Source organism: Calypte anna, chromosome 10, assembly GCF_003957555.1.
Source record: "Calypte anna isolate BGI_N300 chromosome 10, bCalAnn1_v1.p, whole genome shotgun sequence".
NCBI classification, from domain to species: Eukaryota; Metazoa; Chordata; class Aves; order Apodiformes; family Trochilidae; genus Calypte; species Calypte anna.
In genome coordinates this window covers 22,513,776-22,527,217 of record NC_044256.1, presented here as the reverse complement: position 1 = coordinate 22,527,217, position 13,442 = coordinate 22,513,776, and the positions used below count along the sequence as shown (strand labels likewise).

The 13,442-nt window shown below is 50.5% G+C and overlaps 1 protein-coding gene across 1 annotated transcript in view; it reads left to right on the top strand.

Moving 5' to 3' along the window:
* The window catches only part of LOC103537551 (serine/threonine-protein phosphatase 6 regulatory subunit 2), an 82,528-nt gene extending 69,674 nt beyond the window's left edge, over positions 1–12,854 (top strand). Inside the window, 4 exon segments of the mRNA XM_030456691.1 lie at positions 109–316; positions 3,297–3,320; positions 10,260–10,415; positions 12,278–12,854. Coding sequence (XP_030312551.1) covers positions 109–316; positions 3,297–3,320; positions 10,260–10,415; positions 12,278–12,329 — 440 coding nt within the window. The 3' untranslated portion in view covers positions 12,330–12,854.
* The last annotated feature ends 588 nt before the right edge of the window (positions 12,855–13,442 follow it).

Sequence of the window (13,442 nt, the reverse complement as noted above, 5' to 3'; positions counted from 1 at the left end):
GAAGCTGCAGCTGCTCTGTTGTACAGCAGCCTGCTTACTCAGGGCCTGCCTGGGGAGCTGTTCCTGGGCTTTTGTTAATTTTTCCCTGTGGATGCTTTGCTCTCCCAGCCAGCACTGCCTCTCCCTGCGTCTGGAATGTCTGTGTCACCAGGAAGGCCCCACTGGTGGCCTCAGACAGCAGCTCCTCGGGGGGCTCCGACAGCGAGGAGGAGGAGGAGAAGGCTGATACTGTCACAGAAACCATCAGCACAGGCTCGGGCCAGGAAACCATCAAGCTGACCATGGATGCTAAGAAGGAGAAAGCTGTTTTCACCAGGTGAGGAAGGGATCTCCCTGGGTTGGGCTCCTGCTCTGCATTTAGCCCTGTCTGTCACTGGGGTTCCTCTGTGAGTGTGTCTTACAGCTTTCTTCTCACAGGGCTTTTGTGTAAAGCAAGTATTGATAACAGGTTTATTTGAAGAGTGATTTGTGGCTCATTTTAGCCACTGAGCCATGTCCAGAAGCATTGCCAGCCTGGCTGCAGAGAGCTGGGCCTGGGCAGGGATGTCAGGTCAGATTGTGCAGAGTCCCAGACTGGTCTCAGACTTTAAATCCCCCCAGTGCCACCCCTGCCATGGTCAGGGACCCCTCCCCCAGCCCAGGGGGCTCCAAGCCCCATCCAGCCTTCAACACCTCCAGGGATGGGGCAGCCACAGCTTCTGGGGGCAACCTGGGCACCCAGGGGCTCAGCACCCTCATAGTGAAGAATTTCCTCCTAAGATCCAATCTCAGTCTCCCCTCTTCTGGTTCCTTCATGGAATGAATGGCTTCATTCCCCCTTATCCTATCACTATGTGCCCTTAAAAAAAAAGTCAAGAGCAAAGGAGTGGAGCAAAGCCTCACGTGATGGACAGTGCAAGGTCTGACCTGGAACCAGTGTGTAGTCTTGCAGGGGAAGATGGAAATGACTCAGGCAGTTGTTTCCCACAAAAAGTGGAAAGTATTACATTCTAGACAATGATTGAAAACTGCAGAATGTCAGGAATAGATACAGAGAGCCTGAGATGTGTTGCTTCTGGGCAGTGGTTTGGTTGGAATGGCTTGTGCTCAGATCTGTTCTGCTCTGGTCACTGGAGAGGGGAAGCTGTTTTTTGCAATCTCTCATTTTGGTCCATCCAGAATTATTGCCCAGTTTTAGGATACTTGGGTTTTTTTCCTCATACTCCTTCCAAGTAGGTAGGGTATGATTTAACCAGTTGAAGTCCCTGGATTTTGTGCAGCTGGCTCAGGAACAGGTATTGATATTTTATAGTACTGTGGTTATCTGATGGTGAGCATGAGCTGCTTGGCATCTGTGTGTCCTCCAGCAGCTACCTCCTGGCTAAAAGCAGTGGTTTAGGAAACAAGTAGGATCACAGAAGCAGCTGGAATTATGGGGGGCAGTTAACCAGAGTTTGGTTGAGCACAGCTCTGATTTGGGTTTTTAATAACCTGACTCTGTTTTATTTTTGATGTCCACCTCACGTGGCCTTTACTCTTCACACTTGGAATGAGTGAGCTGCCTGAGCTGCCTCTGCTTGTCCTGCTGGCAGCTGGGAAGCTGTTTTGATAAATGGAGTTTGTTGGCAGAGGGTGGCATGGCCAAGGGGATTGGCTTCACCAACTGTGCAAGACTGAATTATCCCACCTGCTGTGCTAAAACCAGCTAAAAACATCTCCTTCCCCAGCTGTCATTGCACGTGGAGGGTGTCTGATTAAATCCACTGGAGCTAAACCCAGCTCTGCCCCAGATGTTGTTCTGAACCCATAGTGCTGGCAGAAGAGTGGCTCTGCCCATGGCCCTGTGTCCCAGCCCCCAGCAGCAGTGGAAATCTCACTTGCTGTGCTCTGATCTCTTCCTTCCAGAGCAGCCAGGGGATTTGTTTCCTGGTTTGGCTGGTGGGGTGTTGTGGGCTTTGCTGCTGTCTCAGGCAGTGTGATTTGCAGTGGGGTTTTCTCTCTAAAACAAGAGCACGTGCAGTGAGGCCAGGGCTGCCAGAACCTGTGGGTTTTGCACAACTCCAGGCCTACAGAAATAATTCCATTTTGGCAAAGGAAATAAATACTTGGATAACCACAGTCTCCACTTTAGAGGTGTCTGTAGCTTTCCACAGCTCCTAACTGTGGCCAGAAATCAAAAGAGCAGCTGTGGGAAGACAGAAATCTGTTGCATAGGTGGTGATTTCAGGTGTTCCAGGGCTGCTCAGTGCCAGGTCTCTCCCAGGGGATGAATTCCATGCCAGTGGGAACAGGCATGAGCATGGGAACCTGCTGCTATCCTGGTATTTGCTCTCCTGAACCAATCTGGTGGAACTGATGCAGTTAAGCTCAAACAGGCAGTAGTGAATATATGAATTCCTTACCACATTCCATGGTGGTTCCAAGGAAATGAACTGTACTAAATCAGATTGAATCTCTGGTTCCTGAGGACTTTCTACAATCACTTGCCCAGAAGTGCTAAACTGTCACCAAACCACATTCTGATTTTGGTAGAAACTTCCTTTTTTCCCCTCCCTGCAGGAACAGGAACCTGCACTGGAGACCTCAGATGCTCTTTGAGATACCTGAGAGCTGCAGGTCCTGCCATCACAGGGGCATGACAGCTCAGATGTTCCAGCACACACCTCCAGATGTTACAGCACGTGCCTCTGATGCCCTCCCCTTCATCACTTCCCTGCTGATGCCTCTGCCTGCCCTAAAACTCTGCCACGTTTTGATGTGTTTGTGATTCCCTTGGCAGGGTGTCCCTCGTGCTGCTGCAGGGAGCAGTGACTGAAACATCATGCACAGAGAAGGTGTTGCACTTCTATCTAGCTGCCTTCTCTACTCTGAGTGGATTTAGCAAACTTCCTTTCCATCCTAATTCTATGTGGGAGATTTTTGTGGGAAAAAAGAAAAAAAAAAAGGGTAGTTTTGCAGTGAAGAGCTTCCAGTCTTGCCAAACTTGCTTTTTGAGAACCTCAGAACGTGTCTGTTAGCCTGGAGAAAGATGCTTTTTTTGCAGTGTATCAAATGTGCTGCATTTTTTTCTGTATTGATCTGAATTCCATGTGGGAAATGCCATGTTCAGTGACTCTGCTCTTGGATTCTGCCTGTAAGACATTCCTGCATATTCTCCTGGCAGGAGCACAGCAGGAACACAGCTTGAGGATACGTTTGCAAAGTTAACTTTTGTCTGTTTTTTCAGCAATCTTTACTCTTTTCTTTTCTTTTTTATTTTTTCTTCTTCCTTCCTGCCTCTCTTGCTGCCTTTCTCTCTTGCTGTGGGTATTGCTCAGAGTATTTAGACCTGCAGTCAGAGGGTACGTATGGCTGTGACCTTCTCAGGGTTCCAAACATCCACCTGACAAGTAGTTGCTCCCATTAGTTACTGGGCTGAAAAACCAAAACAAACCAAGCTGTAGGACCATTGGACTGGGTGATCTCATCTTTACACAACCACCTACAGCAAATCCTAGAAATTCTGATTGGAAAACCTGTTTTTTGAGGCTTTGTGCAGTGTAAGTACACACACAGCTGAGCCATCAAAACCAAACAGGGGATTCAGGAGCTTCAGGCTTCGTGTCCTTGAGCTTCTGCCCTTCCACCTCTTGGTGAGCTCTTCCTGCAAAAGAGGATTTTTTCATTTTTTTGTATAGCTTTAAAAAGGGAAGTTGATCCCTGGTCAGGACCCCTTTAGGAAAGCCTCACTGACCCCCCTTGGCCAAGGCAGAGGCTCCTGGGCTGCTGCCCGGGTGTGCTGGGGTGGTGGTCAAGTCTCCTGAGATGTTCTTGACACAGCACTAACAAACACTTCAGTTGTTTGCTTTAATATGCCATAAAGCAATGGCTGGTGTGTTTTCCAGAGGCTGCTTTTTGTTCTTTCTTTTAACAAAACTTCCTTTCTCCCAGCATTTGCTTTCTGTTTTAAACCATGGGGCTTTATTTTCTAGAATCCATCCATTGAAACGACTTTTCCCAGTCACTGTGCAAGCTGGCAAGACTTTGCTCTAATTCCTGAATGAGAGCAGAGGCAAAAAAAGAAAAATTCACTGTAATGGGCATGTCAGAGTGTTTCATTTGAAGAGGAGTGTGTCAAACAGAGATGAACAGGAGATGCTCTCCTGGCCTCAGGAGATGCAGCCCAGCCTGCAGCCTCCAGACACCAAAGGCTTTCAGCACTATAAGCTATTTTAAAATAGTTGTCATTACAACACACACTCTGTTCCAATCTGATTTAAACTGTTTTAATCAACAATGCCATTTGAACCAGTTTGGAAAGTTTTCTGCCTCTCTTGAGCGGGTGAGGACGTGTGCCCAGACTGTGGGTTTTTGCCAAGCAAAAACAGCAATATTCCAGCTGTTCCTGGGCACCAGAGAGCTGGAGCTGCTGCCTGTGTTTGCTGAGCCTGCTTAAAGCTGTTCAGAGCACGTGTGAGCTGCAGAGGTCCAAAAATCTGAGCAAAGCTTTGCTGAAGCTGCAGGAGTGGTGGCAGAGGGAGAGGGGAGAGGGGAGTGCTCTCTGGCTCGTGCACCAAGTGTGTCCCAGGGAGCAGTGACTCTGCCTCCCCATCCTCTGCTCCCATGTTGTTCTGATACTAACCCGAGCTCATGAATTTCTTCTTCATGGTTTTCAGAAGCTGCCTGAGGAGCTTGGCCTGCTGAGGTTTCTGAGCAGCTCCCTAAGAGAAGAGCTGCACATAAAAAAAAGAAAAAAATAATCCAACTTTTGCTGTGTGTGGTGCTAATGGGCTGGGATTGTTAACTTTTAATTTCTCTTTCAGTTTATTAACTTCACCTGAAATGCTTTTTTCCCTTCTAAACCTTCCCTTTTTTTGTTTGTTTTTGTTTGGTTTGGTTTTTAATAGCTGAATGTCTTTACAGTCCCCTTCTCTAGAGCTTCCCCACCCAAGCAGCTTGGGTTAGCAGCTGGAAAAGAAAGTTGAGAGGAGGGGCTGGAGTTCATCTGCAGGATGGTATTTTGCTGTTTGGTGAAAATGATTCCAACTCTCTCCAGTGCTCCCAACAGCTCTGGGCACAGACACTGCAGATCCCACAGCAGTTTCCTGAGAACTGAGGGGAAAATCAGCATTAGGATTAGTGCATTTTGTAGAGATTTCATGGAATCACTGACTCATTTTAATAGAAAAGGTTTGTAAGGTCATGGTTTGTAAGGTCCAACTGTTGCCCCAGGGCCACCACCCTGCCCCACGTCCCTCATCCCCACAGCCCCAGGCTCTGAAACCCACCCAGGGATGATGGGGACTCCAGCCCTGCCCTGGGCAGCCTGGGCCAGGCCCTGACAACCCTTTCCAGGCAGAAATTCTTCCCCAGCTCCAACCTAAACCTCCCCTGGCACAACTTGAGTTGTGCCCAAAGTTCCTCTTGTCCCATCCTTGTTCCTGGGGAGCAGAGCCCGACCCCCCCTGGCTCCAACCTCCTCTCAGGGGGTTGCAGAGAGCCAACAAGGTCTCCCCTCAGCCTCCTCTGCTCCAGGATCAACACCCCCAGGGCCCTCAGCTGCTCCTCACAACTTCTCCAGACCTTCTCCTTGCTCTCCAGCCCCTTCCCCAGCTCCATTCCCTTCTCTGGACACTCTCCAGCCCCTCAATCTCCTTCTGCTCCTGAGGGGCCCAAACTTGAACACAATTCTGCAATTTCTGCATAAAGGTTCCTGTAAAACCTCTTGTTTCTGATCTTAGACAGTTGTGGGGTGAAGGTTCTTCACATTCCGCTCTAACAGCAGAGTTCCCTGGGTTGCCAGAGCAGCTCAGAAGCAGCAGCTGACAGGGTTCCCCTGGGGCTCTGGGCATGGGACCAGGGGTCTGCAGGGTGCTGGGACCCCAGGGCCTGGGCAGGAGCTGGCACAGGGGGAGCCTTGGCTGTCAGTGTGTGAGTGAGGAGTTTTGGGTGCAGCATCCTCTGAGCCCCAGCAGTGATCATAATGCTGCAGTGTCCCCAGCTGAGGGGAGTGACATTGTCACAGTGGATGTTTTGAGCTCTCCCATTCGGGGACCTTCTGCCTCTCCTGTGCCTGCTGCCCTGCCAATGGGGTTGGGGTTTGCAGGGAGCAGCACCAGGAGCAGCTCTGCTCTGCCTCGTGTCTCCCTTGCTGCTGAGCTGCATGGAGGGGCTGGGAGGCTTTGGGCAGAGGGGGGAAGGAGCATGCTGTGGGATCAGGGCATGGGGCATGAGCCCAGCACCCTCTGCCATTTGGCTCCCTTCATCCAGAAAGCAAACAGTGACTGATCTGAGCAGGTCCCATCTCAGCTTTCCCACCCAAAGGTGGACACTTAGTGCAAACAGTTGGCATGGATGGGACCTCCTGAGCTGACATAACCCCTGTCCCTTTCCATGAAGCTTGCATGTGCATGGGGTGCCAGCTCTCCATCCTGTGTGACTCTGTCTGAGGAGCAGCCAACAAACCCTTGCCTGTGGGAAGCAGGAGTGTGGCTGCCCCTGCATCTCGTGCCTTGTTTCTCAGTTGGTTTTTAAGGGCTGGATGTGGGCTCAGCATGAGACTTGTGTTTAGGAACACTTTTATACACCTCTAGCCTCCTTCTTTAGAGCACCACTGTGTTTTTCTGGCGTGGTCTTCACCATGTTTTGTTGTCTGTCCTACTATTTCTTTACCAAAGAGAGTAGAGGATGTGTAAAGCATATCACAGGAGCTTCTGAGGTGGGTGGAACTCAGCTCCAGGGCTCTTCCATTCAGTATCAAATCCTCCTTCTCTTCAATCATTTGCTTCCACAGCCTGAATTTTAATGGTTCTTTGGCAAGGAGATGTAGATCAGTGTTGCACTGAGGGTCTGGCAGGCTGCTCTGGGTGCTCCAGCATCTGGGTTTCAATCCTGGTACAATTTTGGGTCACTTTGATGCAGCTGAGCCACCAACAAAGCTGCTGCAGCTTCACTTGTCTTGTGAGAGGCTTTCAGAGCAGAGCATGATGTGTTCTCCTGTCGTGATGGGCATCATGAACCTGGGCCAGAGAGGCCTTAAAGAAACGTGTTGCTAAAGCATTTTCTCCCTAAAGCTGGTGGGAATCTGCAGGAGAACTGAATTGTTGCCAGCAGTTAAGTGAGCTCCTGCCATTTCCATCATTACAAATGGAGCAGTGAATCACTGCTGGAACCAGGTACCAGTGCTGGTGTGGAATGGTTCAGTGACAAGTTTGGTGATTAGGAAAACGGTGAACTTTGTTCAGTCCTGGTTTTCTAAGAAGGGACTTCAAGGAAACCAAATGTGTTGTTAGCTCGAGGCAGCTTTGTGTTTGCAGAATTTGGGTGTTGGAACAGAAAAGAGTGAGCCACCTGAGGTCTGGAATGAGGCTGTGGAGTATTTCCTGTCACACCAGTTCTGTGGTGTGTAGTGAAAGCTGAGAGGTCCCTGGCAGCCTTTTGGCACATTTGTCTCTAAGCAGTTAATGGAGTTCACAGAATCACAGGATGGCTGAGGTGGGAAGGGACCTCAGAGCTCATCCCCTCCAAGCTCCTGCCATGCCCAGGGACACCTCTCATCCAGCCCAGGGTGCTCCAAGCCTCATCCAGCCTGGCCCTGAACCCCTCCAGGGAGGGGGCAGCCACAGCTTCTCTGGGCAATCTGTTCCAGAGTCTCAGCACCCTCCTGCTGAAGAACTTCTTCCTCAGCTCCAGGCTGAACCTCTTCTCCTGCACTTTCAAACCATTTCCCCTTCTCCTATCCCTGGACACTCTTCTGAAAAGTCCCTCTGCAGCCTTCCTGGAGGTTCCCTTCAGGGACTGGGGGGCAGCTCCAAGGTCCCCCTGGAGTCTGAACACTCCCAGCTCCTCAGCCTCTCCTCATGGCAGAGCAGCTCCAGCCCTGGATCATCTTTGTGGCCTCCTCTGGACTCATCCCAACAGATCCATGTCCTCCTTCTGCTGGGTTCCCCAGAGCTGGAGGCAGGATTGGAGGTGGGGTCTGACAGAGCAGAGCAGGGCTCAGAATCCCCTCTCTTGACCTCCTGGCCACATTCCTCTTGGTGCCAGGGTTCCCCTTTACCTGGCTTGGTCCAACCTTCCTGAGCTGAACTCACCAAACTCACCCCCTGTCTCCTCTCCAAGCTGGCAGAGGCTCCCTCAGCCTCTCCTCACCAGATTTTCCACTCCCTCCATCATCTTGGTGGCTCAGCTCTGGGCTCTCTCCAGCAATTCCCTGTCCTTCTGAGGGGCTCAGAGCTGGACACAATATTCCAGATGGGACCTGGGTTCCTCCTTCTGCAGAGGTTCAGGTGTGCAGTGTTGCTGTTCCACGAGGAAAGAAGTCTCCACGTGTGAGCTCAGGACTTCCCAGGACCAGCATCCTGCTGGAACTGTTAGTGATGGAACTGGAGGAATTTATCTCTGAGCCATTGAAGTGTCCCCAGCTCTGGGTTCTCATGTGAGAGGTCATTTTCCAAAGACATTTCTGGCAGCCCAGTTGAGTTCCCTGCTGTCTCATCTGTTCCTTGCACTCTTTTTTCACATTCCTGTACTTGTGGTATTCCTTCTCAAGAGCATCGTAGCCTTTAGGAAGAGAAATGTTTTGATCTCATTATTCCTCATTTTTAATCTGTTGGGGTTTTTTTTCTTTCAAGAGCTGACAGAAAAGCAGCTACAGAAATAGAAGCTTGATCTCCAAATCTGTCAGATGGTTTAATTACCAGCCTGGGATGATTGGGCATCAACCTCATCTGCATGGCAGGGTGCCAGCTGCCTCCTGCTCAGCTGCCTTCCAGTTTCTTTTTGGCTTGTTCCCTGAAAAATGGAGAAGAAATAGTTCCTGGAACTGGGACTGGGGAGAGCTGTGAGGAAGATCATTCACATGCAGGCTTCTCCTCTGCCTTAGAAGGCAAAAGATGAAGTTGTTCAGGGAAGAAACTCCCTGGTCAGAAGTGTGAGTTTCTGTTTCCCCAGACCTCCCTGCAGGGGCTCAGCCTTCCTCACCAGGGTCTTCACCACAGGCTGTGGGGGAATCTCTGCTGTGCTGCCTGCAGCATCTTCTCCCACTCCTCCTTCACTGTCCCTGGTGTCTGCAGGGTTCTTTCTCTCCTCTTCTTACGCCTCTCCCTGGCTGCAGTTGCAGTTTGGGTTTTTTTCAAGATAAAGGCAGTTTAATAAGGCAAAAGCAAAGACCATGCTCTGAGTCTAATCACAGAATAATTTAGGTTGGAAAAGACCTTTAAGATCATCAAATCCAGCCATAATCCCCACTAGCAAAGGTGAACAAAAGATTTCTTCTCTGCTTCCCACCATCAAATGGTGTCCATCCACTTCCCAGCCTCAGTACCTGTGCTCCTGCACCTCCCTCCTCAGAGCTTGTACTGCTGAGACATGGGGTGAACATCTCTGTCCTGGCTCTGTCCCCCCCAGGATCCTGCACATCCCAATCCCCAGCCTCTCCCAGGAGGGGGAACTGTTGGAGACCCAGCTTTGATTTGTTCCAACCAGACAAATCTGTGTCACCAAAGGCAAATTAATTCCCCTCTGTTTGACTTCTGGAGGCACAACTCATGAGCATCCAGTCAGCTTTTTTTCTTCTCAGAGTTTTAGGGCTGTACTTGAGTCTTTCCTAGCTGCCTACAGGTGCCATTTGGGAAAAATCCAGAGCTGAGCAGCACAGGTGCTCGTGTGAGGTCAGAGAATCAGCTGTTTCTGGAGCAGTGGGCTTGGGAATGTTCCTGGTGTGGTGGTGGGAAGCAGAGAGCAGTTCCAGGAGAGCTGAATCACCTGGGCTGTCCATGCAAAACTTCCTGAGGTCCCCTCCAGCCCAGGCTGCTCCGTGGTGGTGCTGAGTCTCCAGGTACCTCCAAGGCTTCTGTCTGATTGCTCCCAGCCATGAACCTTCCCTTCTGGACCCTCCAGCCTTGCAAAGTCTTGGCCAACTTCACGTTTGCATCCTTCAGCCATTTGTTTTCTGTGCTCATCTGCAGGGGAGTGAGCAGCAGTGGTGGTTGCAGAGGGTGGTGAAGGTTCTGGTGTGCAGGTAGGGATGTGTGGGGAGCCCTTGGGGTGGGCTTTGCTGCAGGAAATGGGAATGGCTTTCTTGTCCTCATGGCTGCTTGGTGTCCTGTGGATTTTTAGGAAACAGCCTCCAGGATGATTTTCATTTTAATTCCAGCCTATTTCCTGCTTTTCCATTCCAGTTTATTTTCAGTTCCCTTTTCCTTGTGGGATTGTTGTGGCCTGTGCTAGGAGAGGAGGAGGAATAGATTTTTCTCTCTTGGAATTCAAGCCCCGTTGACATCTTGACTTCTCCCCCACAGTGATGCAGACTGCATGGTGATTGACAAGCTGTCCATCACTGACATTGGGACAACAAAAGCATCCAAACCCCTCAACAACGTGGCCCAGCACCCAGAGGAGCACCAGAACACAGCTGCCATGGTCACCACTGTCACAGAAACGGCCACAAAAGAGAGGTGAGATGGCAGAGCCTGGGGCAGAGCTTTGCTTGTGTAGAATCATAGAATGGTTGGGATTGGAAGGGACCTTAAAGGTCATCAAGATCCAACCCTGCTGCATGCTCAGGGACCTCTCCCCCAGCCCAGGGGGCTCCAAGGCCCATCCAACCTTCAACACCTCCAGGGATGGGGCAGCCACAGCATCCTGAGGCAGTGTCCCTTCTTACCATGTCACTGGATGAGGTTTTCCTGCCAGTAGTGTGTGGTCAGAGTTACTCCAGTAGAACATCTTGTCTTGGAGGCTCTGTAGAGCTGTGTCTGCAATACATTACATGGCTTTCAGTTTCCCTGAGGTGTTGTCAGATCATCTCTTTCATTAAAATAATGAAGTGCTTAAGAGTAATAAATAGAAATGTGTCCAGGTCTGTGGTCCCCATCAGCAGAAGGACACGGAGCTGCTGGAGCCAGTGCAGAGGAGGCCCTGGAGCTGCTGGGAGGGCTGGAGCAGCTCTGCTCTGGAGCCAGGCTGAGAGAGTTGGGGTGTTGAGGCTGGAGAAGAGAAGGCTGCAATGGGGAGACCTTAGAGCACCTTCCAGTGCCTGAAGGGGCTCCAGGAAAGCTGGGGAGGGACTTGGGACAAGGGCCTGGAGGGATGGGACCCTGCGAGGGGGAAGGGTTTGGAGCTGGGAGAGGGGAGATGGAGAGGAGATCTTGGGCAGGGAGGGAGGGAGGGAGAAATGGTTTGGGGTGAGGGTGCTGAGCCCCTGGGTGCCCAGGTTGTCCCCAGAAGCTGTGGCTGCCCCATCCCTGGAGGTGTTGAAGGTTGGATGGGGCTTGGAGCCCCCTGGGCTGGGGGAGGGGTCCCTGGATTGTCCCCTTGGGACTGGAGGAGCTTTAAGGTCCCCTCCAACCCAAACCCTGCCAGGATTCCATGCTCATTAAGTCAAGGAGCATTAATTAGGGTTCCCTCATCCCTGGAAGCTTTCATGGACCCCTTGGGTGGGTTTGGAGCCCCCTGGGCTGGGGGAGGGGTCCCTGCCCATGGCAGGGGTGTTGGAACTCAATGATCTTTTTAAGGTCTCTTCCAACTGAAACCATTCTGTGATCTTTATGTTGCAAGAAGCAAGTTCCAGTAAGTGATGGAGTTCCCCTCCTGGAGCTGTGGTACTGAGGGATGTTTTAGTGGCAGGCCTGGTAGGGATGTGGTTGGACTTGATGATCTCTAAGGTCTTTTCCAACAAAAATGATTCTGTGGTTTTGTGATTCATGTCCTTGTCATGGCCTGAGCTGTGAAGCCAAGTCAGCAGGTCTGGAGCAGGAAGGTGCTGAGCCCTCTGGATGTTGTGGCTCCAGCAAAGTCCCACATCCAGATCCCAGGGTGATGGTGAAGGGTGCCTGGGGGTGGTCACACAGAATTACCCAGAATTGTTCAGTCTGGAAAAGACCTTTAAGATCATCACCATTAACCCAACTCTACCAAGACCCAGTGTCCCCACAGCTCCACAGCTTTGAAGCTGCTCCAGGGAAGGGGATTCAAGCACCTGGCCCTGTGGTTAATTAGCCCATTAGTTTCTAATCCAATCTAAACTTCCCCTGGTGCAACTTGAGGTTGGAGCCCTCAGGTGGACTCTGATGGCCATGTTCCAAACTTCTGGTTCAGTCACTTGATGGATGTTGTGCAGTTGCTCAGATGGAGGATTTGGTGAGGTGCTGGGAGGTTCTCATCAGGATGCAGCAGGTAGAGGCAGCAGGAATCAAGGCAGGATGGCTCAGGTCCTGCTGCTGAGCAGAGTTTCCAACCAGGATGAAAATGAACTTCAGGAGTGAGTACATTCCAGCAGTGCCATTTCCCTGATGTTACACTTTGGGTTTCTCTTTAGGAAAGAAGAAGTCTTGCCCTGTGCTGAAGCCACACTAAATGGCCCTGCTTGATGAAACAGATGCAATGGGACGTGTGTGATCCAGGCCAGGCTGCTACCTGGTGATGCAATTTGTCAATTTTTTTTTTTTTTCCATTTTAATTTTATTTTTTAATAAATGCTGCATTGATGAGAGAGCTGGCATTCAGGACCAGACACGCAGTTTTGACACCAACAATCTGTTCTGAAAAGACACTTGCATTGTCTAAATGTAGCATTGATCAGTTAGTCATCACAGGAATGAGGGGTTCTTCCCAAGCAAGCCTTCTGCCTAATTTCAGTTCCTTGTCCCCTCCCCTCTCTCCCTCTTTTTTTTTTTTTTGTTTGTTTTGTTTTGTATTTGGGGTTCAGTCCTGTTTTCTTAGTGTTATTGCACACAGTATTCAGCTTCTCTTCAGAAAGGTAGCAGGTCTAACGCTGGGACTTGGACAGTGCACAGGAGTCCCACAGTGTGTGACCAAAGTTCCTGATGGAGCTGTCCTGGGGCAGCATTTGCACCGCTTTTGTATAGCAATAAAGCCTTATCAGAAACATTTCATAGGAGGAAAAGATGCAAACACTTTAAATGGGATGAAGCAGGGAGGGGTTTTTATTTTACATGGTTTGTTTGGTTTGGTTTGGTTTGGTTTGGTTTTTTTTCGTGGGGGGGTGGGAGGGAAAGTGATTGACGTTGTCCCAAGCCAGAGGCCAAGGAGCTGACTTGCTGAACTGTCTGGAGGGATGGGAAGTCTCTGCCTTCCAGGGGACTGCTCCGTGCTCTCTCTGCTCTGGAGACTGATGATGGTGCCCTGCAGGAGCCTGGGGCTGGTAGCAATTGGTCTCTTCTGTCCGAGCCATCAAAACTCAACTTCCCCGGATGATCTCCTCTTCCTCCTCCTCCTCCTCCTCCTCCTGGCTGGGCTGCAGAGGATGCAGAGGAGGTGGCAGCGTGTGGTGTGGCAGCTCAGAGGAGAAGCATCCCTGGAGTGACTGCTGCCACGCAGAGGGGAGCAGAGGACAGCACAAACAGGTTACAGGTTCCCTGCCTTCTTTTCTTTGTTTTGGTTTTTGGAGACTAATGTATTTTCAGATTATTATGGAAATCCTTTCTCTGTTTGTTCTTGTTTCTCAAGTTTTTAATGGATGC